Consider the following 25704-nt stretch of genomic DNA (forward strand, 5'->3'; position numbering starts at 1 on the left):
CTTTCCATCGCCTCACTCCCTCCACCCATCCTTTTCATCTTGTTCGAGCGATTTTTTCCAACTGGATGACCTCGCTCAATCTTTTGCCCTTGTCCCCGCGTTAATCGGATGCTGCGTTCCGAAGCTAGACTCCATGCTCCGCGACGAGCTCCTACGATCTAAAAATGATGAGATCGCGTATGTATTAATTTTTTCGCGACGTGTTTCTGATGGAGAAACCCGGAAAACGATGAATTTATGGCTAATTTTATGGGTAGAAACTGTTTGTCGCGCAGAAAGCGCAAGCTCAGCGCACTGTATCTAGCCACGGTCGGGTTTGGCGCGACCGAGGACGCCCATTACCACCAAAAAGAACAGGCCTTCCTCGACGCCAACGATCTCTCCGAGTAAGTCCAAATGCCTTGCTACTCTACTAGTTGAGTACCATTCGCAATGATTTATTTTGGTAATTTAATTACCAATGCTAATTGCCTATTTAGAGGTCGTTACTTTAATGATGCTACTCTTCCGCCGCCATCCCACGCGCGCCCGCGTTCACCAAATAGAAATGTGGTTCCCCCGACAACAGCGGCCATCATTGATGCCAAATCTGTTGCTAATACCACTTCATCCTTGCCCGTTGTCGATGGCGGCGCTCCGCATGCCACCGAACCCGCACAGCGCGGAGTACCTGTTCTAGACCAACCCGGGATTGCGATACCTAATCTCTCGCCTACCCCTGTAGATGTGACCGGATTACATCGACCATCTGTACCAGCTATCATCTCTAAGCCACCACGAGATCCTGACGTCGTGCCGACCGCCGCGCAGTTGCCTGATGCACCCTGCGCGGATCAGAAAGACAGTGTGCCGCTGCCAGGAACGCCGCTCAGTGCCCACGGTCACGACAAAAGTCTGGCAAAGACCTCCCCTCGTTTGTCTAAGGCAGGCGCGACTGGAGTTCCATCACTCGAAATACCTTCCGATGCCCTTCATCGAAGGAAGCATGAGCCACAGCCATCTCTTGTGCCAAGGCCTTCACGCATCGAACAACCACTATCACCTGCTTCTTCCATTGAACCATACAATAATAATACACCTGTTCCAACTGCCACATCACCTGACACAAGCCCAGCTGAAGAAGTGACCGAGCATGTTCGAACAATCGATCGCCCAAAACACAAGCATGACCGAGCTGGCCATGCTCGGTTGAGCATGGTTCCCTCAACACCAGATGAGCAATTGCGCCTTGAAGAAGCTCAATCCAAAGTCGACAGGCCCTCCAACGGAGTGGCTACCGATCTATCATCATCGAAAGAGGTGATCCGGGAAAGCGTGGATACCAAGGTCGACATAGATCGAATGGATATCGATCAGGAGCCTGCGCCTGTGCCTGTGCCTTCTGAAGCAAAAGCAACCCAAGAACCCGAGAGGATCATTAAAGAATCGTTATCGCCGTCTGCACAGGTTGAGAGTATTGCAGAGTCGACGATTGAAACTCCCACGACTAAAAAGTTCGTGTCCATCCCGCCTACCCAACCTGGCTTATCGCAACCGGAACGTATGACCACTCGGGTATCGTCAGGAGCTATCCGTCATAAATCTGTTTCTGAGATACTCGGAGAGACCCCTAAGAGTGTCTCTCACGACAGAAGCCACCCGGGCACCCCCTCTGATCAGGGCTCTCCCGATTCTGTTGCGAGAATGCGTTTCAAAGATAGAAAGGAACGGGAAAAGGAGAGAAGCCGACTTTCAACTGTTGTGTTTCCTAAGCAGCCACCTTCGCAACAGGAGAAGGCCGACGCTATGGATTTGGCACACAGAGACATGGATGCGGTGGCCAAGCTGAATGAGGAGCAAGACTATCTTTTCACGCTGTTTTTGAATCGAGCGTACGCTCCTCCCCGAGGCACTAATCTTAATACTCTTTTGGCATCTGCGCACAAGACTTTGAGTACTAGCAACCATATGCTTGAATATCAAGAACAGATGGATTGCCGAACTCTTCGACGCATTTATGCTCTTCAGAACGCCAATAGATGGCCGTTGCGACAATTAAAACGCTCTGTCGAACCTCCTCGCCAGGGAGCACACTGGGATGTTTTATTAGATCATATGAAGTGGATGCGAACAGATTTCAGGGAGGAAAGAAAGTGGAAGATTGCCGCTGCCAAGAGCTGTGCCGATTGGTGCGCAGAATATGTCAACAGCGACGAAGAACATCGGTCCCTACTTCGTGTCCAAACAAAGATTTCTACTCCAAACTCAATAGAAAAGGACTGTTCCAAGGCGGCGCTTAGCCCACCTTCTGAGGACAATGGGGATGAAGTGTTTGGTGTATCTCACCCGACCCCGGATCTTATTCCATCCGCCGAGGAAGAATCCGTTAGTGATATGTTCAACGATGAACCTCGGCACGACATTCACGACACTGTTGCCCCTGCTGCTATCTTCTCACTGGGCTCCGATGAGTTCAACTTCTCAATCGACATGACTCCTGCTGCCGAAAAGCTGCTAGATGAACTACCAATCTATGGACCTCTGCAGATCGCCACTGGGACGAATCTACCTGCTTTCAAAGCTTCCCCTGACTCAGTTTGGAAGACAGAACTTCTGCCGGTATCCAAATTTGCGTCTGCCAAAATTAGCTTCCATGATGACGACCGTCCCTGCAAACGGAGCAGATATGACTACTCTCAATATCGTAATGATTCGGATAATAACATCATTGAGTTGGCGCCTGAACAGACCAACGTTGCGCTCTTTCGACCAGAGAATAAACCCATTCGCGATCGAATTCACCCTGGTCATCAATTCCGGCCTCCGACTGAACATCCTATGCCATCTGTTGGTTTCTTCGAATCGCGTTCGTCCTCGCAGTGGACTTACGGTGAGGATGATGAACTTAGACGCTTGGTCAAGGAGTATTCCTACAACTGGTCCCTAATTTCCAGCTGTCTTACGCCCTCATCACTCTTCACCTCTGGTGCCGAAAGACGGACACCTTGGGAATGTTTCGAGCGATGGGTAGGACTTGAGGGTCTTCCTGCCGATATGTCCAAGACTCAATACTTCCGAGCTTACCACCAGAGACTTGAGACTGCCCAACGTACTGTTTTGGCCCAACAGCAGGCTGCTCAGCAACAGCAGCAGCAACAGCAGCAACAACAAGGTGGCAACGCCCAGCCTCAGCCACCTGTTCGTCGTAGGACAACCCAGCCTCTCCGGGTTGATCGGAGACGATCTTCGAAGCACCTTGCTTTGCTCGACGCAATGCGAAAGCTGGCCAAGAAGCGGGAAACTATGCTTCAAAAACAGCAACATGGTACGTTTGGGATAAATTCGAGTTATATCAAGCCATGAACTCTACTGACATTGCATTTTAGCTTCTCATCTTGCTTCATTGCGAAAGGCAAATGAGGCTAACCAACCCAAGCCTCCAATCTCGTCTCCGGCTGAGTTCAGCCGGCTGAAATATGACAGAGAGATGAAGCTGCAGGAAAGACAAGAACAGTACCGCCAGCAAATGATTGCCCAGCAAAGAGTGAGTAGTTCAGTGTCTCACGTACCTGACGAACTTTGGCTAATCCCCCATATAGGCTAGTCTCGCAGCTCAGCGTTCCGGACAGGCGCCTAACCAACAGCAAATGATGAATGCGCCAGGACGTAACAACAACATGCCTCCTACCTCCAATCCCAGTCTGCCAGGTGGAGCTCCAAACGGGATACCCAATGGCATGGCTCCTACTGCTGGTGCTAACCAAGGCCGTCCCCTTCCGATGCAGAACATGCCTAATGGCGCGCAGCCTAATGGCCAGCTGCCTAATGGTATGGCTATGAAGATGATGCCACAGACTCAAATGCAGCCAACACCAGGCGCACGGCCAGGTCTGGCAATGCAAGCTTCCCCCGACAACACTCGGGTCATCCGAGAAGCCAATCGTTTGCAGGAGCAGCAGCGTCTTCTGCAGTCTCGGCAACAGCAGCACCCCCAGCAAGGCCAGCAGCAATTCCACAACCAACAGTTTGGGTCGCAGGGATCGCCAAATTTGAACTTGTCGAATGTCACCGGCACTCCTAACAACCCTGCCATGATAGCCGCTCTCCAGAATCAAGGGGGAATGCAAAGCCCATCGTTTCACGCTGGAACACCGCAAGGCGTTTCAACCCCGTCGCCTCGTATGGGCCAGCCCAACCCTCTTTCGAGCGGTGTTGTTCCCCAAATCAGCACTCTTCAAAGTCAAATCCAGCGTACCAATCCGAACATGCCCCCTGAGCAAGTGACCAAGCTGGCTACGGATCGACTCAACCAATATCAGCAACAGCAACAGCAACGGTTGTCCCAACAAGCAGCGATGAATGCTGCTGCTGGTAGCATCAACGCAAATACCGTTCAAGCCGGCTACCAAGTTCCCCACGAGCCAAGCTACCAGCCTCCGAACGGTGGTTCTGCGATGCAGGTACCTCAAAACCAAGGGTTTTCCCCAATGATGCGGGTCCCCCAACCTGGTCAGCAAAACCGCGTTGGCCCAACTAGCTCGCCCGCCATAAATGGTGCTGTACCCCAGCCCAGTCGCAGCGCCACTCCCCAAACTCAGCGCAGCGGCAGTGCCCAAGCTGGCCCCGTTCAAGGGTCCACCAAGAGCCCGCATGCTCCGGCAGCCCAGACCGCAACTAGCTAAGGGCTTGCTCTGATTGCTCCCTTGCAATACCTCCGCACACCCCTCTTTCTCTCTCACCTTTTACATTCGTCTGTACATACTTACACCCACTTTTACTCTGATTTATTTTACCCCCTTTGCTTTTACTCCCCCGTTGATTCGGATTGCGATAAACCTACACTACACCCCATTACACCCTCTTTGACCTCTACCGTTTGCGTGTTTGTTTTTTTTCCTTCTCCTTTTTCCTCGGCTTTTTGAAAAACTCTCATGTTCATCTTGAACTGAGATACACTGGCTCTTTTTTTACCAGTGCTGCTCTTGAAACTCTGGGCTTGTATTATTGATGGGAACGGGCGAAAACTCTGGGAGGGATGGATTCTAGGAATTGACATGAATTGTATGATTAGTTTGAGCTTACCCTTGCCGTCTCCCGCTGACTTTCTGTGTAGTTGCACTTGTAGACTCAGAAAAATTAGAAGATATGACCATTTCGTCGTGCTCTTCCCTATTTCCCCATCCACTGTCCGGTATCTCTGGTTTCTAGCTGTTGCCATGTCTGTTTCCAAGTCTCCAAAACTCGAGTCAGACGCCAGCCGCTCCTAATTGTGGACAGAAACAGAACACACCGTTTACAAGAAAGACAAAGATGAGTTAGCTGGGCCGCATGCTTGGAGATGTTCAGCACCGAAGGCCGGGATAATACAGCCAAGGACCGTGCAAACGGTGGCTGCCATGAGCGGCGATGCGCATAGAATGAGCATATCCTGCAAGACCCATGAATCAATCTCAAATGGAGAGTGGTAAGACTATTCTCTGCCATAGTAGCATACCGCAGACTTCCAGACTATTGCAGCAGAACCCATATCTAGAATCCCAATCGGGCGATTTCTGAACGAGTGCGCCCTGATGTGGGGCATCCGGACCCACTTGGGTTATGCTTCTTTTTAGTCCGTATTTTTAGATCAAGGCGGAAGCAATATGTAGGAAATCAAGGACAACAATTAGTCTACAAGATTATATATTGAGGAGCAGTAAGTCTAACGATGAGCTCTTAATCGTGGAGGCTTATTCGGCTCTCGCCTAGGCAAGCATTGCCTGTTTTATCTCAGTACTCGAGAAGTAAACGTCCATTGGTAAGTTTAGCGCTAGTTTGGATACGAATACATTGAGATTCCTAGCCAGGAAATGGCCATATTTCTGAGCTCAATTTCATACCTCCCTGCATAAGATTGATAGAAATGGCAATAAGTTTGTACTCGCGCCTCCCAGTTGGAATAAAACCAGATAATGGGCGTTTGAGATGGGGTTCCATCATATTTTCTGTAACATACAGGGGAAATAAAGCATACGTATTCTTTTGAGGCTATTTCTCGACAAAGTAGAATAAGAAGGCAAGAAAAGGGCAGAGAGAAAACATAGATGTTGGATCAGATCTGATTGAATTTGACTTGTTTAGTAATAACTAGTTGCAAACTATCTAGAGGAATCCGAATGTTTTCACCCAAATCTCAAATTGTCTAGGTGATCAATCAAACCTTGGAACTTTTAGACGTTCCATTGAGGTGCAGGCGGATGTAAGTGCTATTTAGTATGGCGTCGTCTAGCTAGGACTCACAACTTTCTCCTCTCGTTCATAGGGTAAATGCCTGTATACTTTCATGATTGGCTATATGGCTCTTTAAACTATAAGAAGTAGCTCTTCTTGTTGAATACTCATCTGTCACCTTAGTGTTTGTGTTCGGTCTACGGAGTACATCGTGGGTATACTTATCGCCCTTACCGCAAAGAACCATCGAAGTTAGCCGCGCGCTTGTGATTTTGCCACCGCCCACCATGAGCTCTCAGGATATCATCGGCTCCTCGAACTTGCTTTTCTCTGCTAAACATTTCATTCGTTTGAAGTCCAGATACCACCGCGATGTCTTCGCGCGATCAAACTGATGGTGGGAAACCACCAATCAACTCAATTTCCCTCTCGTTAGCCGGTCCAAAGGGTCCTTCAAAAAAGACCGGTTTCAGCATTCAATCCTCAAATCGCGGCCGTCCCACAAATGCTCCAGCGCCAAAGGGCGGGGCTCTCCCTCGACGCCCTCACCAACTTGGCCATGGCGATGACTCTGACGAAGAGGAGGCACCCCCCGTTCACGAGGAAGTCTCAGGTTTCGACACTCATACTGGTGGCGCTATCACCGCAGACGGACGGGCAGTCGAAGATGCAAACAAGCCACTGGTCATTCCTGTCACAAGCAAGAATAACTGGCGGGACCGAGCGGGTGTCAATGTCAAGAAAAGCAAGAAGAATCTTCTGCCCGCCGAAGTGCAGGCCATGCAGGCCATGCAGGCAGCGCAAAAGAATGGACAAATGCCCGGGGAGGCCGCAGTGGAGGTAGATGCGCCGAGCATGGCACACGGGCTGAGCTTTGCACAGCAACCCACAGATAAAGCAGAGGATGGTGGAGCAGAGGACGACGATCAAGCGATGCCCGATGCACAGCCCGTCGAGACTAAGCCTCTCACCGAAGACGAGATTGCTATGCAGGCGCTGATTCGGGAAAGTAAGGGTGAAGTGGAACGGAGGTCAGACCTTGTCATTGAGGCTGCTACTAAGGGTGATGACGATGCGCCCGTTCATTACAGTGAACTCGGCTCTTTCCGAAATGATGTGGCATCCCGACCCGAGTCTGCTAGTTTGGACGACTACAACGCCATCCCCGTTGAGGAATTCGGCGCTGCGCTACTACGAGGAATGGGCTGGAAAGATGGCCAATCCATCGGCCGAGGCGACTACAGCAGTGCGACAGCTGCAGAAAGGGCAACCAAACCTCGTATTCCAGAACGACGGCCTGGGTTCCTCGGTATTGGCGCCAAGGATTCATCTGGTGGCAAAGGCGCCGAAGTGGAGCTCGGAGCTTGGGGAAAATCAGCTATGCGCAAGGCGTCGAGGAAACAGGGAGAAGAGAACGACAAGGCCGAGGGTGTGTACATGCCTATTACGATGCGGAACAAGAAAACCGGCGAGTATCTCACCGAGGAGGAACTCGGCGCATTAAAAAAGGAGGCCAAATCCAATCCTCCCAAGGAAGACGACTGGCGCGAGCGACGGGATCGCAACCTTGAAAAGAGTGGACGGGACAAGGATCGAGACCGGGAATACCGCAAACGTGACTACGATGATGAGGAAGATCGCTCTCGCCGGAAGACTGGGTCCTCGCGGCGTGACCGCAGTCGATCTAGTGGCCGTCATTCTTCTAGCCGCTCTTCTCGATACGATGATAGCGATAGAAGTAGACGGGACGACCGTTCTTACCGTGATCGAAACTACGACAGAGATCATCGTCGGGACCGTGATGATGATAAGGATCGGCGAAGAGATGGAGATCGGGACAGAGGCAGTCATCGATCCCGAGATGAGAGATATAGCAGCTCACGGCACTCGTCTCACTCATCTCGAAATGATCGAGACCGCGACCACGATCGCGACTCTCGCCGAAGTCGACGGGATGATTAAAGCGGTTGGAAGACATCTTCCAAGGCCGATCATTGTACATACACCATCGCTGCCTTTTGGAGTTGCGCAGTCTCCATATCCAGCAATTTTATCATGAGACTGTCATAAATAGAGATACCCTGAACAATGAAAACAGGCCATACAAAGGCGAAGAATAATTTCCCATCATATCTTAGTCAATATTGGTTATGTAGTTTATATGGTCAGTTCCTATGATTCCTCTGACTCTACGTACTGGCTAGGGAGGAAACCCTACGGAAACACAGTAAAAGAGGCGGTATTAAAGATGTAGATATACCCTGGAAGATATGAGAAAAGATATGACTGTTCAATTCTATAAAGAGATGGCTTTTATCCTTCCCACCCATGGTACTCCAAGAACGAAAGCGCCAAATTCAATGTACAAACAGGAAAGACTAAAGCTAGACTATGCTTCCAACATAACAACGTCCTTCTCATGCTCTTCCTCGTCACTGACATCACCCACGGTCAAATCACGTAGTCCACTAAGCCCAACACCACCATCCATCTCACCGAGAACCCACTCAACCAAGTAGCTGTCGTCAACGAGCTCCTCAACTCGGCGGTAGTGTCTCTCCGTGTATGCGGCAAGTGCCTGCATGATATCCTTCAGACCAGCCGCGGCACGACCATCCTTTCCACGGACAGACTGAGTCGCAAGCTCGACAAAAGTCGATGCAGGGTAAGACCGGAACAGAGCGTACAGGATACGCTGTGACACACGCGAGGTGCGGGCGTTGGTGTTCCAGTCGCGAAGGCGGAGCAGGAGAGTGCGCAGGTTTGCAGGGTCCAAGTTCTGCAGCACTTCGTCGATGGACGGGTTGCCAGAAAGACTGGATTTGGAACGCTCACGATCCTCGGCCGGGAGAGTGGGGTCGTCTGCGGCGTTGATGGCGGATGTGAAGAGCGAGAGCAGTCTACCAGGGTGGTTGAGTTGCAGAGCCAGAGTGATGGCTTCGCGGTAGGCACCGGCGCGGATGTAGTTCTGTAGTTCTTGGTCTTGCTCAATGCGGGCAGAGTTGGCGGTGACAGCGGCACTGTAGGTGGCCGATGTGGTATCAGTCCAGAAAGTCACTGTTGCGTCGGCGGAACCAGAGGCAATGGCGTAGGGAGTCGTGTTGAGCTTGGACGAAGATTGCTTCACGTCTGAGCGTGAGCCTGATGGGGTCGGGCTGGCGAGTGCCCAGACTCGGTCAATGTGATTATCCAGGGTGGTCTCAAGCTCGCCTGTGTAGGGGGACCAGATCTTGACGAGACCGTCTGCTGCGGCAGAGGCGATAAGGGGCCGGTCTTGAATGGCGTTTTTACGTGCTGTTGCGGCTTCCTCGTCATCCTCATCGTCATCGGCTTGGTTGTTGGAGACTTGTGGGGGTGGGAGCCAAAGGACCTTGAGAACACTGTTGGTGTGGCCCTCGAAAGTCAGCAGACAGCTGTAGTCAGACAGGCTCCAGAGCTTAACGGTCTTATCGCCGGAACCTGTAGCTACCAGACCACGGCTTGTGCTGGTACGTGAATCTGAGTTGATGATCGGTGTGCCTTGGGGAGCAAATCGCACCGACCAAACACCGCGCTTGTGGCCCCGGAGAACACCGACCGCCGAACCCTCGTCGGCAGCCCAGACCTTGACGGTCCGATCTTGTGATGCTGAGGCAAACAGTTCAGATGTAGAATCAATATCAATGGCATTAATATCCTTCTCGTGGGCCTTGCGGGTATAGATTGCCTTCGGGGAGTGTGGCTTTTCTCCCGTCAAGGGGGCCAACTTGCTTGTGTCCCAGCGCTTGATTGTGCGATCTTGCGAACCGGTAATTAGGAAGGCCGGCGGGTGGTTCACGGGATCGTTATATGCGGCACTGCCGACAGGGGGTGGCACCCGAGGAAGGGCAATTGCTCCCAATGACTCGGCGTGACCAGTGAAGATAGCAAAGCAAGTATAAGAAGATGTTTTCGGATCAATACGCCAAAGACGGGCTGTGTTGTCTTTAGCGCCAGTTGCTAGCCAGTGTCCTGACCAGTCCACATCAATGCAAATGATAATATCGTCGTGGCCTTCCAGGTGCGTGACATCAGCACCGAAGTACTCCTCTCCCTGAACCGAGGGTCGGTCTTCCGATGGAGCAACCGAGACCACACGAATAGTCTCGGTGTTGGTGGCCAAAGCAAGCATCGACCGATCGGGTCCAACATAAGCCAAATCAATGATCTCATCATCATTGCCAGAAATGCGGCGAATGATTGCCAAGGCTTCCAATGTTGACACTGGCTTATAATCAGACAGTGACTCGAGTGAATGAAGTCGGAGAGTCTGATCTGCGTGAACAGTGAGGACAAAAGGCAGACCAGCCGAATATTGGATAGCAACGACACTCTCATACTCTTCTCCGGCTTCTTGTTCCTCTGTCACCTCGCTTCCACGATTGCAGTCCCAAACTCGCAATTTGCCGTTCTCTCCACCAATAACGCAAAGTGGGCTATCCGCAATGAAAGCTGCGGCCTCCACGCTCTCCAAAACAGGGATAATTCTGCGAGTCTTCCAAGTACGAGCGTCCCAAACAATGACAGTCTTGTCTCTACTGGCTGAGATCAATGCATTCTCTGATGGTGAGAAGGACAAGCTGCGGACAAGAGAGACATGTGATTCGAGCGATGCAATGGATTTTCTCTTGTGCAAATCCCACACGCGCATTTTGCCATCTTCGCTGCCGGATGCTAAGCGGAATCCTGCAGTGGAACCCGTAGAGGTTGAGTCCTCCATATCTTCGTCATCGTTTTCCCCAGTCTGTCGCTTGGATTTGCTCTTCTTGGAAGCAGACTTGCCGTCGACAGTAGGGACCTCGAAAAAGCAAAGCGCAGAAATAACACCACCATGGCCGTGGAAAGTGTGTGTGACAAACCCACCTCTGATGTCCCAGACCTTGATTGAGCCATCAGCACCACCGGTAGCAAGTAGTGTACCGGTGGGATCGACAGAAATGGTCACAACGGGAGCTGTGTGAGGCTTGAGGGTTCGGAGAAGTTTTGCTTCAATGCTCTGGGAAGACTCGTCGAAAGCCGAGAGGCCGTAGATTCGCATGGACATCGAGCGCGAGCATACAATGGCGTGTGAAGCGGACGGCGTGACTATATTAATTATCAGTATTTCCTTCTCAGAATGCGCGCATATAACACTCACTGGCCAATCCGGTGACAATTTCTCCATCCTGTTGAGTTCATGTGGTTAGCACTTCTCAATTGACGATCACTGTGATGTAATAAGACATACCCCCTCGAGGCTGGCAAGCTGGTTACCAGTCTCAAGATCGACGATCAAGGCATCCTCGCCCACGCAGCTCAGCAAGATGCGCCCACTGGCATCCAACGCGGTGCTGCCGCCGGTGTAAATGGGGCGGAGCGTGCGGGACGCCTCGAAAGTGGTTTTGACGATAGCTTTCGACATGACTCTATTATATTTCGGCGTAAAAAAGTAGAACTTAGCACGCCATTGCCCAGTCAAAGAGCCGTAGAGATTGGACGATCGCAAAAAACGGCAGCTCGAGCGGGCAACTTTTTTTGATGTTTGCACAGTTTGTTTGGTGATAAGATATGGCCCATGCCTCAGGCCAAAGTGCATAACCACCTGAGCACCTTCAACTGTTGGCTTTCGCCTCATTTGTTCTCCATCGCTTGTTGCTTTTCGAATCCCCAAGCTCTATCATATCTCATATTCATAGTGTACTGGGAGGCGATGTAGCTTCGCTACTATCCCAGTGATCTTGTACGATATGGGTCGACAGGCTTACTTGAATCGGCTCGCTTTGGTAAGCTTTCTTTACTAGCAAAGTCCCCTTATATGTGTGATTGGGAGTTTGGACCTTTCGGCTATGCTGCAATAGAGTACATAATGGATTATGTCGAGCAGTCTGGAAGTCATCTGAAGCCTAATACTTATCACCCGACCCCACCTCATTGCTCCTAGACGCATATACAAACACATGCCCGTCTCTTGCCACAAGTGCTTGTTTGAGCCCAGTCGCAACTTGATAGCATATCATATTGACTGATTTTCAGGGCCGGTCACCATATGAAGCTCCCGATAATGCGGCAGTTGACCCCTCAAACCCAGTCCGACGGATCTCCAGCGTCCATGCGGACGACTACATGCAACAGTATGATACTCGAGGACACCCTGTCAATCCCGAGTCCAAAACCTTTGGAAAAGAACTCCGGAGAGCTAAGAATGACATACTCTCCACAATGGGGATCGTCGTCAGTAGAGAAGACCAGAAGTCTAGTATTCCCAATGAACAGCAAAAGATCAATCAAATTGCAAGTGAAAATGACTTTGGGCTGGTCATTACGACTCTCGATCAGCTATTTATCTTCTTTGGTACCTGGTGGACTTCTTCACTCACTGGCAGAGTACAGGTAAATGCAACCCCGAACCATTTAGAGGCTGAAAGCGCTGATATTTGGCATCTGAGCTTCAGACCTACACGCACTATGCACATTCCGCATTACTCAATGCCATAAAGCTTGAGAGAGACACCAAGGGGATCCTCAACTTTTATTTTGCGGGCATTCCAGCTTGGGCAATGTCAAGTGGGTTGGCTATAGCCCGAGAAACCCCGCTAAAGCGTGTCTTTGTCTCTCTCCGAGACTATGTCCAGGGGTTGACAGGCGACTCACTTGGCGTCCGTTCCCTCTTTGGACTTCTATATACAGCGTGAGTACATTTTACGTCCATTGGACCCAGTAACAAAGGCTGACTACGAGTAAAGGGCGAGACACGCAGTGCTCATGTTGTCTGTGGAGTTCTACATGTACTCTACACTCCAGTCTCTCTCTCTTGTTTCGCCATATTCCATACCTGGGATCCGACTTCTACTTCCCTTCAGTGGAGAATCCTTGCTGCAGCTGCCTCAACTTCCCACCGATTTTTCCCCTCATTCACTGGGGATGTCGCTTGTGGGTTTGTTGACCTCTCCTGGCGTTTTGGTGTTCCTCTATGGCTACTACTTGCGACCAGAGCTCGAAGAGCGTATCTACCGGTTGATTAGACGACATCTTCCCAAGCCAACTCTTCCAGATGAGCTCTCAGTCCGTGTTGCCTTGGAAGAAAATCTCATAGAGTGGGTGGTGCCCACGCTGGGCCGTAGATCAGATGAAGAGTTATACCGCACCAAGCTCACATTCTTCGAGGATATCAAATACGAATTTTCCCTCTTTCGGAGATGGGTATCATCAATTTTTGGACTGAGACCGAGCAAGCCGTCAGATGAGAAGATTGAAAATCTCCGCAATTCGATCCAGTTGTTGCAAAGTGAACTTGAAAGAACCCGAGTGAACTTTCTCACTGAAATTGCTGAAGAGGAATCAAGTGATCTTGTGACTAGACCCCCGGGGGTCACTCCCGATACCCAGGTTGCCGCTGCTACCTCACGACCAGGACCAGGACCAGCGGGTACAATTGAATCTACACGTTCGACTCGAGCAGATTCAAACTTCGGACTGAATCGAGTGCTCACAAATGAGAATCGTATGTCTCAATCGCCTGGAGAAATGGGCGACGATTATTTTTCCGAGATGGCTACTATTGGGCAAACAAGTGATCAGGAGACTACTACAAACCCGCTGGATCAAACCGTTTCCTCACAAGATGGTGAGCATTTTGCTATGGATCGACTGAACTCGCGATCTAATACTCTCTTCTCTCGTCCATCATCACCAGAAACATCACCTCCTACTTCGCCCCATGTTAGAGCATCTTTGATCCACCAAAGCTCCGATGTCATTACGATGCAACTCGAGTTGCTAGGCAATCGGAATCGCAGCCCGCAAAGCCAAGCCGCAAATCTTGCCCAGCTCAATGCACTAGCAGGTAACAATCTGTCAGGAACAAATACAACCCCCGATGCTATGGATAGAAGATCCATAGCCGAGTTCCTCGAAGCCCTAATCTTGAGTCAGGCGCAGCGCGAAGCGCAGCAGCCACAACCGGCAGTGGACACCGATGGCCTCTCGGGTATCAGTACCGGGGCATCCAACTCGAGTCCTCAAGACCCCCAAGCTACCGAGGGCCCAGCTTTAGGATCAATCGAGGAAGCACTAGAGTCGGCCGTTCCAAATATTCTTCCTGATGGCATGGAGGAACCAAACGATGAGGAGCCCACCGATGAGACATCCCCTGTCGCAGATGCAACCCAGAATGAAGATACCCAGTCCCATCCCCTCGTCCAGCCAGTTCCACCCTCTTCTCTCATCCCCGGTCAATTGACGAACCCATTATCGCAATCTCATCGCGTCACACTTCTCTCAGCATACCCAGTAGACTCCCTTGCGTCTCACCTCGCTGCTGCAATTAGTGGCATTATACTTGCGCCGCTTGAAGTACTCTATCTTCGCTCATTAACTCGATCATGGATCATCTCGCACCCTTCTTCTACTGTCCGTTTGTCGGATATTCATCCATTGGATCTTTGGTTTGGTGGAAGGACTTGGTCAGACATAAGTGTTTATACCTGTCGACTCGTGCTTATGAGAGGGATGCAAGTTGCGATGAGAGCTGGGATCTGGGGATTCCTGGTAGGCTCGACAATGAGGATAGGGAGAAATTTCTGCGGTTGGGGAACTTTGTAATGAGTGTATATCTCTTTTGATGTTATCAATTTGTAGTACAGGTGCCTCTTTAATCAAGTAGTTCCTGTCTGGTGCAGTATTTGCACCGAGTACTTTCAGCGTCTTAAATTTACCCGGAGATGTAAGAAATAAAAAGAACATAATTTCGTTATTATTTAATGGTACATTGGATCTGCTCCCGAAGAAAAGAAAGAAAGAATTGGGAGATGATAGTAAGTTTGACCCCAGGCCAACGCCTCCCTGGCTATGCTGCCTCAGATCATGCACGACCCTTTCCTTTACTGCCTGGGACCTTGCGACGCTCCCAGACCATGAGATATCCCTCACGTGTGAATAGTGTTTCACTCTCGGCGCGCTTAACAAACAAATCCTGAATCTCAAGCCATTCTGGACCCTGCTGCCGTGTCTCCGTGGAACTGCCGTTTTGGATGCGAATGTTCTCGGCTGACATGGCTTTATCATGAAGCTGGACAAGCCATGAGACCTTCTCACTGCCGCCGCCAGCTCCACTCGAGGCACCGCCAGCTCCTGACGCAGCATTGACGCCCTTATCAACAGCATCATCCATTGAGCCAGGTGCTGCAATAGCGGGATCAAGAATGATGTTTGCGACGAGATCATACAGGATAGGTTCGCCGGGTGACCAGATATCTGGGTTGGGCTCAACATAGGGTGACATGTCCAAATCTCTGGGGGAAGGGAAAGTGACAATGGTTGGGTTTCGCTCAGAGACAAAACGGTTCTTGCTGAAGCGTTTGATGTGGAAAAAGAGGTAGGGAGGAAGAGGGTGGAGAAGACGGTGTCGAACACGATGGGCCAGTTTCTCTGACGCCGTATAGCCGTTATATTTGTTCAAGAGGGTGGTCAAGGGAACCTGTGGAATGATCGATTCCCGGTTGGCAGATTGGAAGAGAGGTGTTGGAGGTAGATCCAGTGTCAGGATAAGGAAAGGAGTAACTTGGCTATTGATGGTGCCAGATTCGGTGAATACCAAACGGGCATTTTGAGTATCAGAGTGAGCAGTGATAGCTTGGCTTTCAATCCGCACACGGCCCTGGAATGCTGCGTGCACAACACTGGTGGGTGTTGGCGAAGGTTTCTTGGATCCCCCCAAGGCAAGATGTAGGCTGTTTAAGAACCAAGATAAGAATTCCACGGGATCTGCCTGGTTGGTGAGTGTGAACCGTTTGGACGACCGTACGGCAATCTCCTGTAGTAATTCATGCGGGGAGACATGTGATCGAAACGCCTTAGGGTTCCATAGCTTGCGCACCAAAGTGCTGAAACGAAGAACTATTTCCGGTGTTCCAGGGGTGGGAAATTCATGAAGGAGGAAGAAATTGCGGATTGGCAGAACATGTGCCATTAGTTGAGCTACAACATTGACGTAGTCGTTGGCTTTGATGTTGTTCATGCCGACAAATCCTATAAGTGAAAACAGTTAGCCTTGGGATTTCTTATCCGTGTGACATTGCAAACTCTTACCTGGTCTGTACTTAGACCCAGAAAGATCCCAGGCATTGTGCACTTCTTTGTCGAGCTTGATCACTTCGTTTTTCGTATAGTGTGGGTCTACCACATACTTAATATCATCCAGACTTTTGTTTTGAACTTCATATCCTTCAGGCAGAACATAGACCTTCTTTGTGCCGATGTTAATAAAGACGTGGTGTCCAACTTCGAGCGCGTGAAAATATGCATGCGATTTGGGACCGCGGCCCTGGAAGTATTTGCCGCAGACAAGGCAGGCATACACGTTGATGTTTGACAGAGTGACAGAGCACAGCTTCTCGAAATCGAAATCCAAGATCTCGCGGTTAATTGTGTCGAGATAGAGGTCGCCGTAGCCTTCCATGGGGGCACTTTGGCGTTTCGGGGCGCTGTGCGCAGATACATCTTCGTCGATATCTGAGAGATCAGAGATGTCTTTCTTATCCTCATCAAGCTCATCTCCTTCCATTTCAGTTGTTTTTTGCATGTCGACTCCATTGTGGCCACCCTGCCTCAGCTCATTGCCGCCTGTTCGGTCCGCGGGGACTGCGCCGTTGCGAGAATCGCCGCCGTCATCGTCCTCGACGCGCACCTTTTTCGAGGCAGGAGAGCCAGAAAAGCCTTGCTCCAAAGGGAGCTCTGCGTGTCTCTTTGACATTGTATGATGGTTGTAACAAAAGTTAGTGATCACTGAGTTCTTGACTTTCTGAGAGCTCGGGATGCGACTGGGTTGCAAACAAGCCAAACATTTTACAGGCCGAAAGCAACGCGGTGTACGTAGTACGTTTACGTTCTATATAAATGCCGTCGATTCTAAGCGGTGAGAGTATCATGAACTTGCGTGTTATTTATATCAGACCGTCTAGGGATTTGCTCTTTACTTGACTTATTACAGCCTAAATCATGCCGACCGTTCAACTATCTCGGAATCAAATAAAGAAAACGTCATAAGATGGGATACAACAAACGCCGTTTGTCAACCTTTAAGCACTCCGCACCACTTTATCGTTATCAACGGAGATTTCCCTCACGCCCTCTTTCGTCACAACCTTCACCAGGACCTATGGATAATCGAGTCAGAATGGCAACTGTTGACAATCGCGTTGGGGGAACTTACCCCCTTGTAGTCAATGGGTAGTCTGCGCTTCAGCTCATCTGTACACAGGGTGAGAAGCTTGAGGCCTTCCTCAAGTGAGCAGTCTGGGTGATGATGTTTGTCAAGGATAGAAAGGCAGTAGTATCTAACGGAGTCAGCATCAATTGTCTCTAGCCCGGACTTCTATATTATCCAGTATTCAAGGGCCATGAAACATACTGGGCATAGCCGTGAGCAGCATATGGTAGGGGCGCCAGCGACGCAAGATAATCAATCCAGTACAAGTGAGGCTTCTCAGTAACTGGATCTAAACCACCTAGCAGTAGGTTTACTGTGTAGGGACTCCGTGACCGCAGGCTGCGCGCCAATTCTCCTCGAACGAAATTGGCAACGGCGGAGGGGCTGAGCTCGGTATCATTGCGCATACTGTAGAGTGCTGCGTTGGCTTGGATGTATTCGGCAAATTGAACTAATGAAGCCATCTTATTAGCATCTTGTTGTCTCATTCTTGTCGGATAAGCTACCTACCCGTGTCTCCAGATTCGCCAGAGAAGGCCATCAATGTGTGCTTGTTCAACTGTCGTGTCTTATCATCTTCGGCCTTGAGAACTGTCGGGCCTCTCATTGCGGCCTTGGATGCGGCAAGAATGACGAAGTCCTTGCCGGCAATACCCAAAAGAACCTCCCTAACAGACTGTTAGTGAACATTTCCAAATACAAGAGGCAGCATCAGCCTACATGTTTGCAGTATGAAAGATAAATAGAAAAGAACAAGCAAATAGATGATTGGAAAAGATGGAGGGGAGTAGTGGTCAAGTGAGGAGGACCGCGCGGTGAGCTTGACGCCTGGAGCTCCAGTCAGCTCCAACCCGCTGAGTCAGCCGCCGCTTAGCGCTTTTTTTTTCTGCCAAAAAAAAGATGAAGTTTTGATCTCCGCAGTCCGAGTCTTTCGAGAACGCCATACTTTCGATCTCTTTTCTACGGAGATCAAGAAACGACAGGCTTGACAAATCGTCGCCATGTCTTCCTTTTTCACTGTACCCAATTCCCAGCGCAAGAGGAAGAGAGACGATCGCGCCGGAGCCCCAGGATTAAAAAAGCGAGGCGTAGATGCCAAAGCCGATGGTGGTCGACGCACCAGAGAGAGAGAAGAGTCGATCTCAGGCAGTGATTTGGATGATGATGCCGCAATCGACACAGCGGAATCAGGCGACGAGAGCGGATCGGATTCGGACGACGGCGAAACTGCGGCGGACCGACGACTGAAACTCGCTGAACGCTACCTTGGCAACCTTCAACAAGAGGTTGATGAAGCTGGATTTGATGCAGCAGAAATTGATCGAGATTTGATCGCGGAGCGATTGAAGAAGGATGTTGATGAATTTAAAGGACGGACGTTCCGTCAAATCGCTGCGAGACTATCCGTCCCCACGGCGCCTCATTCCTTTTTCCGTTCAGATACCCAGTCAACCACTGCTATCGCAGTTCACCCGCCCTTTGTCTACGCTGTTTCGAAGGATAAGACTTTGACCAAGTGGGAATTGGCCGAACCCAGCGTACCAGCCTCCACACAACTGAATGGCGATAATGATACTTCCAAGCGGCCTCCACGTCCCCAGCGCAAGAAGCCCAAGCGTGTGAAGTACGCCCGAGGTATGCGCAAAGTTGGCGAATCAGAGGAGGATCAAGGTCACACCGGAAACATCTTAGCTGTTGCTGTTTCGCCTTCTGGAAAATTTGTGGCAACTGGTGGAGCGGACAACAAACTTATCATTTGGGATGCAGAGACTTTGACGCCAAGCAAGACATTCTTGCACCATCGGGACTCAGTTTGCAGTCTGTCTTTTGCGCGCCATATCTCAACAATGAGTTCCGGAGAGCAGCTGTTCTCAGGTTCGTACGACCGCACAATTAAGACATGGTCCATCAGCGGAGCGGGCCATGCCTACGTCGAAACCCTTTTCGGCCACCAGGATCATGTCACTGGAGTTGCTGCCATGACCATTGATGAATGTGTTAGTGTTGGTGCTCGGGATCGTACAGCCCGTCTGTGGAAGGTTGTCGACGAAACACAGCTTGTGTTCCGTGGCGGTGCTTCTAGAAATGCCCCCTACCACGAGAGCAACATTGATTGCATTGCCCCACTCCCTCCCACTCACTTCGTCACCGGCTCAGACTCCGGCTCTCTCTGCCTTTGGTCGATTCATAAGAAGAAGCCGCTTTACACCGTCCGTCTTGCTCACGGATTGGACCCTATCCCCCCTCTGGATGTGCTATCACCCGAAACAGACGAGGCGACTGCCGCTCACAACACACGGCACATGCGCCCCATGCCTCGCTGGATCACCGCTCTCGCTACCCTACCCGGTACCGATGTCGTCCTCAGTGGCAGCTGGGACGGTTGGATCCGCGCATGGCGCGTCTCAGAAGATAAGAAGACGCTGATCGCTCTCGGCCCCATTGGTGCAGGATCCCTCGGCGCTGCAACCCCAGACACACCCTCGCAACAACTCAACCAGACTCTTGCCCTTGACGCCACCCCTGGATCAGAACAAGCAGAGCCAGAGCCTTTGATCAAGGGTGTCATTAACGACATCGCAGTCTTCGAACGACGCCCCGACGCTGACATGCCTGGCGCTGACTCAAAAGCCAAGGCTGAATCCAAAGATCAGCCTCGTGGTATTTCCATCGTCGCTGCTGTCGGTAAAGAGCACCGTTTGGCTCGCTGGAAGTGCTTCACCAACAATTTCTATGAGGGCGCGACTTCGGGAGGCCGCAATGGTGCTGTCGTCTTTGAGGTTCCGTTCGTTACTAATGACACCGTGAAGGCTGATGTATAAATTTTGTTCATAATTCATCTTCTGTCTCGATCTTGGTCATTGGTCGAGAGTAAAATGGGGAGCGTTGCTCGGGGTCAGGTGTATATGGCGTCCGATTTGTGTATTTCTACCATTTTTGCATATGTACGGGATTTTCTTCCGTGCTTTGAAGTATTCAATCATATCCCTCTTCCAAACAGTATAGCTCACATAAAAAGAGTTGAATGCATACGACTTGCTTCTATATCACTTCTCTCCCTCTCGATGTTGTCCGTCGGAGATCTCTGACACCGTAGGATGATTTAATGCGACAGAAAAATTGATATGAAAACGTGCAATTCCGAAGACTAATTCTCCAAAATAGAAGTTCCCTCCATGGGAGTCTCCATGCCGAAGGTTGAGAACTTCAGCCGTATCTGCTCCCTTCGATAGTCCGCTTCGTGCATAGCCCCTGGCCTGTACGCTGTGGCTTCCATCCGGTCATCTATATGGTAGGGATAGCTTTGATTTTGGTCTGGACTGAAACTCAGTGAGCCTGACTCAGAGCACCCTCATTCAAGCGGCATCTGGAATAGGAAAGCCCCAGATGGCAGAGGGAATCAAGTAACATATAGTCACCTACCCCGGCCTAAGGTATTGCTTAGGAATCACTGTTGGCTACTCCAGGGCTGGCAGACTCACGCTTTCCTAGCGTGTACTCGAGATTAGTGCCTAGAGGCGTGTATCTAACTCTGTCGCGCAAACATAAGAAATACCGGCAATAATGCCACGGAGCAAGCCGGTAGGATGTTGTAGGGGGATCAACACAACATGAAGACTGCCCAGGTAGCAAGATCTAGTTGTCGTGGAGTCGATCTATCTCTTATGGCTGTTTGATAACGGACTTTGTGTGTTCAAGCTTTATTGAGTGTCATGGGACTAAGATCTTTATCTTCAGCAATAAAAGGTGATCAAAGAACAAGATCAATCCAAATAAAGATTAATGGGGGTATTCACAAGGTACTGTTAGACAAGAGAGAATGAATGGGTAGGGAAACAACAACTTGACACTGGAATCCAGCTGTTGAGGTAATGGAAAAAGATATAAAGTTGCCTCTGTGATATCAAACGAGAGGAAAAAAATGCCCCAAACACCAAGCATGCCCTCTTAGCGTTATCCTAGCGCCACGCTATAAAAGAAGAAGCAAAAAAAATTAGATAGGCCGATCGACGGTGAAAGCAGATACCGTATCGGTGGGTAGAAGATTTGTTTTAATATGGAGAAAATCTGGCGCGTCGCCTTCGTGTGGCTCTTCGCACCGGTCCGACAGGCTGATCTTCGTCAGAATCATCGAGTGTTATCGCATTATTGACTGTCGTTCCGTTCTGCGTTGTGCGACGTCCATTAGATCGAGCAGGTCTGGGAGGCGACGAAGGCGAAGATTCTTCGGATAAGCCAGGGGCTCGTCGGAGTCAGGAACTATCGTAGAAGGCCTCGCTGAAAGCCACGAAGCATTGCTAGGTGCTTGGAAGTAGGAGGATCGTTGAGCATATTGTGGGAACCCTCGACGAGGCTGCGAAGTTCGAATTTCGTCTTCGTCTTCATCTTCGTCTTCGTCGGATTCATCGGAGTCCTCAGAATCTTCACCAACCTCCTCTTCGTCGTCGGATTCCTCTGACTCTGCTTCTTCATCCGACTCTCCCTCGTCATGAGAAGCCTCGTTAACAATGCGAGGTACGTTTGCGTAAAGGAGTCTAAGCAGGTACGGAGGGCGACCATGGTGATCATCTTCCACAACGGTGCCGGTGGAACGGTCTGATTCCGATTCAGACGTCTCACCGTCCCCAAGACGATGGCTGTCGCGGTCAACGAATGAACTCGTGGGTACGTGGTCGTCTTCAGCATCAATGAATGAGTCCTCTTCGTCATATTCGTTTTCCTCTTCGTCCTCCTCATCCTCTTCATCGTACTCACTCCCATTCGAAGAAACTGGAGCAAGAAAGCCGCCTGGGTGCAGCGGGATATCGAGATCTAGCGGGGCCATTCCAGGTCTATTCAACAAGTTCCCGAGGTGATCGAAAACAGTGCTCGGTCCTGCGCCAGGCCCGTAATAATGGAACCCGGTGCCACCCCAAATGGCATCATTATCATCAATGTCTTCATAGTCATCTTCCGAGGGCCCGTCGTCATCCATCCCATCCAAAGCATCCAAGTCTGACTCGGATTCACTATAATCACCTGAGAAACTGTCGTCTGTACTTTCCGAACCGGGCCGATATCGATAGCCGCATCCTGCGCAGTTTTCTCCATCTTCGAGTTCCCATGAACAATGCGGACATCGAGCGACACCATCATCAACGTCAATTACGGGTGCTAGAGGGGGAGGCTTTGGCTTGAAGAGTCCACCGAACAAACCACCTCCAGTCGGATGACTATTCGCCTTGTCTTGCTCTAGCTTTTTCGCTTCCTCCCTTTGGTTTTTTGTATGGTCCGCAGTCGTTTCCCCTTTGTCTAAAAGCTCAGCTCGACCTGTGAACATTTGTACAACCGCTCGAACCTGTAGCACAAAGAATATGTTAGATCCGACGAAATTGATCAAAGGGTGCCGGAGCTTACCAGATAGGCTGGTGCTGGCTGGGTTTTGACAGGTGCTCGACAGTCTGGGCATGTTCGCTTTGATCTTCCTCCGGCAAACCATGACGATAGACACTGCACAGAATTCCGGTCAGTGCATGCGATAAGGATCCAAAAAAGAAAGTACTCACCGAGTAGCAGAAAGTGTGCCCGCAGGCGATAGTAAACGGCTCATAAAGGGGTCGGATACAGATCCCACATTGTATCAAAGTGCGAATATCATCAACATGGCCTTGTAGGGTGTTAACCAGCTAGATAGCACACGTCAGTTGTAGTTCTCGGCCTCTTCAGATAAATGCGGGATTTGACTTACCCCCGATGCCTCGACTCCAGAACCATTTCTAGCTGCCATGTCGACCTCCTAGGGCTGATCGAGAGCTTAATTTCCCAAACCAGGAACAATGCCCATCAAACGAAGTGTGTATAAGGTGTTTTGGGGCCAGGATGCCAGTGCCGACAGAATGCGGTGGGGGTCCCGGCGGAAAGTAAAAGTTTCGCGAAGTGGCAAGACGTGATGGACAAGCGCTGGAAAAAGCAAACTCGGTGAGTGGAAACAGGCGAAGAAGACAGCCCGATAGCCCGGGTTTAAAAGGAAGATCAAAGGAAGAGTAATATGAACCAGATTCTTTAAGTGAGAGTAGATGTTTATGTCGCCTCAGGCACCAACAAATCACATAATCATGTGCAGGAACAAGGTTGGAAGGGGCTTCAGGGAGCTCCAATCATTTCAAAAGTAACCAGTATTTGTTTCCCTCTGAAATGCTGTTTACCTGGTATTTATTGATCCTCCGGTAGTTGTTCACTCGCCTTTGAAATGTAAATATTGCTCACTCCTGAGTATTTTCGTTCAATGCTCATTCATTCTATACATATGCTCTTTGACGGCCACCAAAGTATACTTGTTTCACATTAGAAAGATGCTTTTTGCTTTATATGGTAGAAATGAGCCCCTTGGAGATTAAACATAGCTTCTTCAATTGCAGCTCTGGGTGTTACTATCTGCTATCCCAAGTGAGGACCCATGATACGAGAGTCAAGTAGCGTGGAAAGAATATGCATAACTCGTGCAATAGGCATAGTACGTAGAAACCACGTACGCTTCCTCTCCTCTAGGTGAAGAACTTGTCTGTAGCAATAAATGAACAATCTGCTTATGGAAGCATAAACTGCCAAGTTCTTATGAACGGTTGGTGTTATGGAAGCGACCCTTAAAGTATCTCAGAACAATTCTCGGCAGATTGGTCGTCAAGGGCCAGGAATGAACTGACTGTTGTGAAAGCAGTATCGTCCTATGTAGAGGGTGATGGCGGATAGAATGATGTTACCATTGTGATCTGCTATGTCCAATGCTAACAGTATATCGTCATTGTGCCAGGCTGCTCAAAAACCCATCCTCCTTTTGCAGCTCAGAGTTAAGGATCTCCTGCGAAGTTGTATAGCGCTCAGAGGTCGGTTTCAATTAAAATCGATTTTGTTGCCCGTATATGCCGGGGTTTAAGCTGGCAGAAAACTATGTAGGATATCTGGTTTACTATGACAGAGACCTTAATGGGTGCATGGTCAAGATGCCTAGGTCCAACTTTAGAACTAGCCGGGCAGCACTAATCCTTTTATATAACTGGTCACGTTTACAGCCTCGCGATGTCTTTCTAGGACTAAAGTTTCTTTTAGTGTCACTAATTGCTTATCAGGATATAGCTTTTTTGACAGATATATATAGACCTGCTGAAAGACTGTAAACTGGAATATTTAATTCTTTATTGGCAAGCCCCCACAAAAAGACAAAACTAAGCCTAAGATAAGATTTCCACAAATTTGTTCTAGAACAATAGAGCACCAAAACAGCATGGATTATTCCCTGGACCTGGTTGGCCAGCCTGAGGATATTGGCAGATCTCCGCTCTCCGTGCCAAGACTGCGGATCCCCAACTCTTCCTACGTCCAACGCTAACTTCTCCTCCAATCAACCTCCAGCTGACCTCCAATTCGATTCGCAAGTGACGCTTTAGTATTCTATCTTATTCAATTCATCGAGATATCGACCTCGATAATTCTTGCCAACACAGGTGCTCCACGAAATCACCATGGCGACCGAGTCAACGCAAGGTGACAGCCACGACAAAGCGTGGGCAAAAGCGGAGAAGAAGTTCACTCAGTATGTTCTAATGTCTCTTCCTTTGCATCGTTTACAGCTCATTCTACTCCCATTCTTTCCCCAAAAGTGATATATCATCTCCGAATTTATCCGTTACCAAGGCCGCGGTCTATGCGGTCTGTACATCGGTCTTTCTATACCGCCTTCAAAGAAGAGCCACATATAGAAACACAGAATTGGCAGATAATTCCTGAATGATCAGATGGAAGCGTGTGCATTTTCTCCAGACTACTAGCTAACTTGTGACTTTAGTAAACATGCTAGTGAATACTACGACCCATGTCAAGATTTTGCGGATCGCAGTCTGCAGTGTATGAGGCGGAATGCCTCTGACCGCGAAATGTGCCATGATTACTTCCAGTATGTCTCAGCAGTTCTACGAGCTTCGATCGCTTGCTTAGTCTTTCTCTTTGACCGATATAACTGCCAAACACTCCTGATCAGCTCGTACATTATTTTCATAGCCTTTTTACTGACTTATGCTCCTATCTAGAGCCTATCGTGATTGCAAAAAGAACTGGGTAAGTTGGAACGAGAGCTTTTTCAAATAGTCTTGATCTCCTGACTTATGCATGGTGTTCATCTCCTGCGATTTGCATTGAATTTGATTCGGCGTCACGTCAGAGTATATACGGTTGCTAACAACTGCCATAGCTCACCCAGAAAAAAGTCTCCTTGACCCCACAGTCTAAGTGATACATTTATGTATTCAGCTTGGACCATTCCTGCGCAAAAGATTGAA

The 25704-nt window shown here is 49.7% G+C and overlaps 9 protein-coding genes across 9 annotated transcripts; 5 read left to right on the forward strand and 4 right to left on the reverse strand.

Annotated features, from left to right (window-relative positions):
* Positions 1–133: 133 nt before the first annotated feature.
* On the forward strand, positions 134–4661 carry eaf1 (MYB and HSA domain protein; the record flags this gene model as incomplete). The annotated part of the gene is made up of 5 exons (XM_057173202.1): positions 134–177; positions 258–386; positions 480–3304; positions 3366–3523; positions 3579–4661. 5 exons carry the CDS (start codon positions 134–136, stop codon positions 4659–4661), a joined length of 4239 nt encoding a protein of 1412 aa, XP_057033353.1.
* A 1900-nt stretch (positions 4662–6561) lies between these two features.
* Positions 6562–8151, forward strand: spp2 (spliceosome ATPase-activating subunit SPP2; the record flags this gene model as incomplete). Its single annotated transcript, XM_057173203.1, has 1 exon — positions 6562–8151. The coding sequence occupies one exon, from the start codon at positions 6562–6564 to the stop codon at positions 8149–8151; it is 1590 nt and encodes a 529-aa protein (XP_057033354.1).
* Positions 8152–8578: 427 nt separating this feature from the next.
* Positions 8579–11608, reverse strand: N7457_002158 (U3 snoRNA-associated protein UTP13; the record flags this gene model as incomplete). Its single annotated transcript, XM_057173204.1, has 3 exons — positions 8579–11292; positions 11345–11372; positions 11435–11608. The coding sequence occupies 3 exons, from the start codon at positions 11606–11608 to the stop codon at positions 8579–8581; spliced, it is 2916 nt and encodes a 971-aa protein (XP_057033355.1).
* Positions 11609–11933: 325 nt separating this feature from the next.
* N7457_002159 (uncharacterized protein) lies at positions 11934–14787 on the forward strand (the record flags this gene model as incomplete). The annotated part of the gene is made up of 4 exons (XM_057173205.1): positions 11934–11969; positions 12220–12576; positions 12639–12874; positions 12930–14787. 4 exons carry the CDS (start codon positions 11934–11936, stop codon positions 14785–14787), a joined length of 2487 nt encoding a protein of 828 aa, XP_057033356.1.
* A 259-nt stretch (positions 14788–15046) lies between these two features.
* On the reverse strand, positions 15047–16936 carry N7457_002160 (ubiquitin carboxyl-terminal hydrolase family protein; the record flags this gene model as incomplete). The annotated part of the gene is made up of 2 exons (XM_057173206.1): positions 15047–16212; positions 16273–16936. 2 exons carry the CDS (start codon positions 16934–16936, stop codon positions 15047–15049), a joined length of 1830 nt encoding a protein of 609 aa, XP_057033357.1.
* Positions 16937–17261: 325 nt separating this feature from the next.
* pre1 (proteasome core particle subunit beta 4) lies at positions 17262–18245 on the reverse strand (the record flags this gene model as incomplete). The annotated part of the gene is made up of 5 exons (XM_057173207.1): positions 17262–17339; positions 17396–17519; positions 17594–17843; positions 17903–18068; positions 18093–18245. Coding segments are annotated over 5 exons (771 nt in total), but the record flags the coding sequence as incomplete, so codon positions are not given.
* Positions 18246–18393: 148 nt separating this feature from the next.
* N7457_002162 (ribosomal RNA-processing protein RRP9) lies at positions 18394–20214 on the forward strand (the record flags this gene model as incomplete). The annotated part of the gene is made up of 1 exon (XM_057173208.1): positions 18394–20214. The coding sequence occupies one exon, from the start codon at positions 18394–18396 to the stop codon at positions 20212–20214; it is 1821 nt and encodes a 606-aa protein (XP_057033359.1).
* A 1316-nt stretch (positions 20215–21530) lies between these two features.
* N7457_002163 (uncharacterized protein) lies at positions 21531–23159 on the reverse strand (the record flags this gene model as incomplete). Its single annotated transcript, XM_057173209.1, has 4 exons — positions 21531–22730; positions 22790–22882; positions 22939–23058; positions 23121–23159. The coding sequence occupies 4 exons, from the start codon at positions 23157–23159 to the stop codon at positions 21531–21533; spliced, it is 1452 nt and encodes a 483-aa protein (XP_057033360.1).
* A 1732-nt stretch (positions 23160–24891) lies between these two features.
* On the forward strand, positions 24892–25658 carry N7457_002164 (uncharacterized protein; the record flags this gene model as incomplete). Its single annotated transcript, XM_057173210.1, has 4 exons — positions 24892–24962; positions 25215–25322; positions 25456–25483; positions 25617–25658. 4 exons carry the CDS (start codon positions 24892–24894, stop codon positions 25656–25658), a joined length of 249 nt encoding a protein of 82 aa, XP_057033361.1.
* Between the last annotated feature and the right edge of the window lie 46 nt (positions 25659–25704).

The sequence above is a fragment of the Penicillium paradoxum genome (genome assembly GCF_028828445.1).
Source record: "Penicillium paradoxum strain IBT 22861 chromosome Unknown utg000003l_segment0_segment0, whole genome shotgun sequence".
NCBI lineage: Eukaryota > Fungi > Ascomycota > Eurotiomycetes > Eurotiales > Aspergillaceae > Penicillium > Penicillium paradoxum.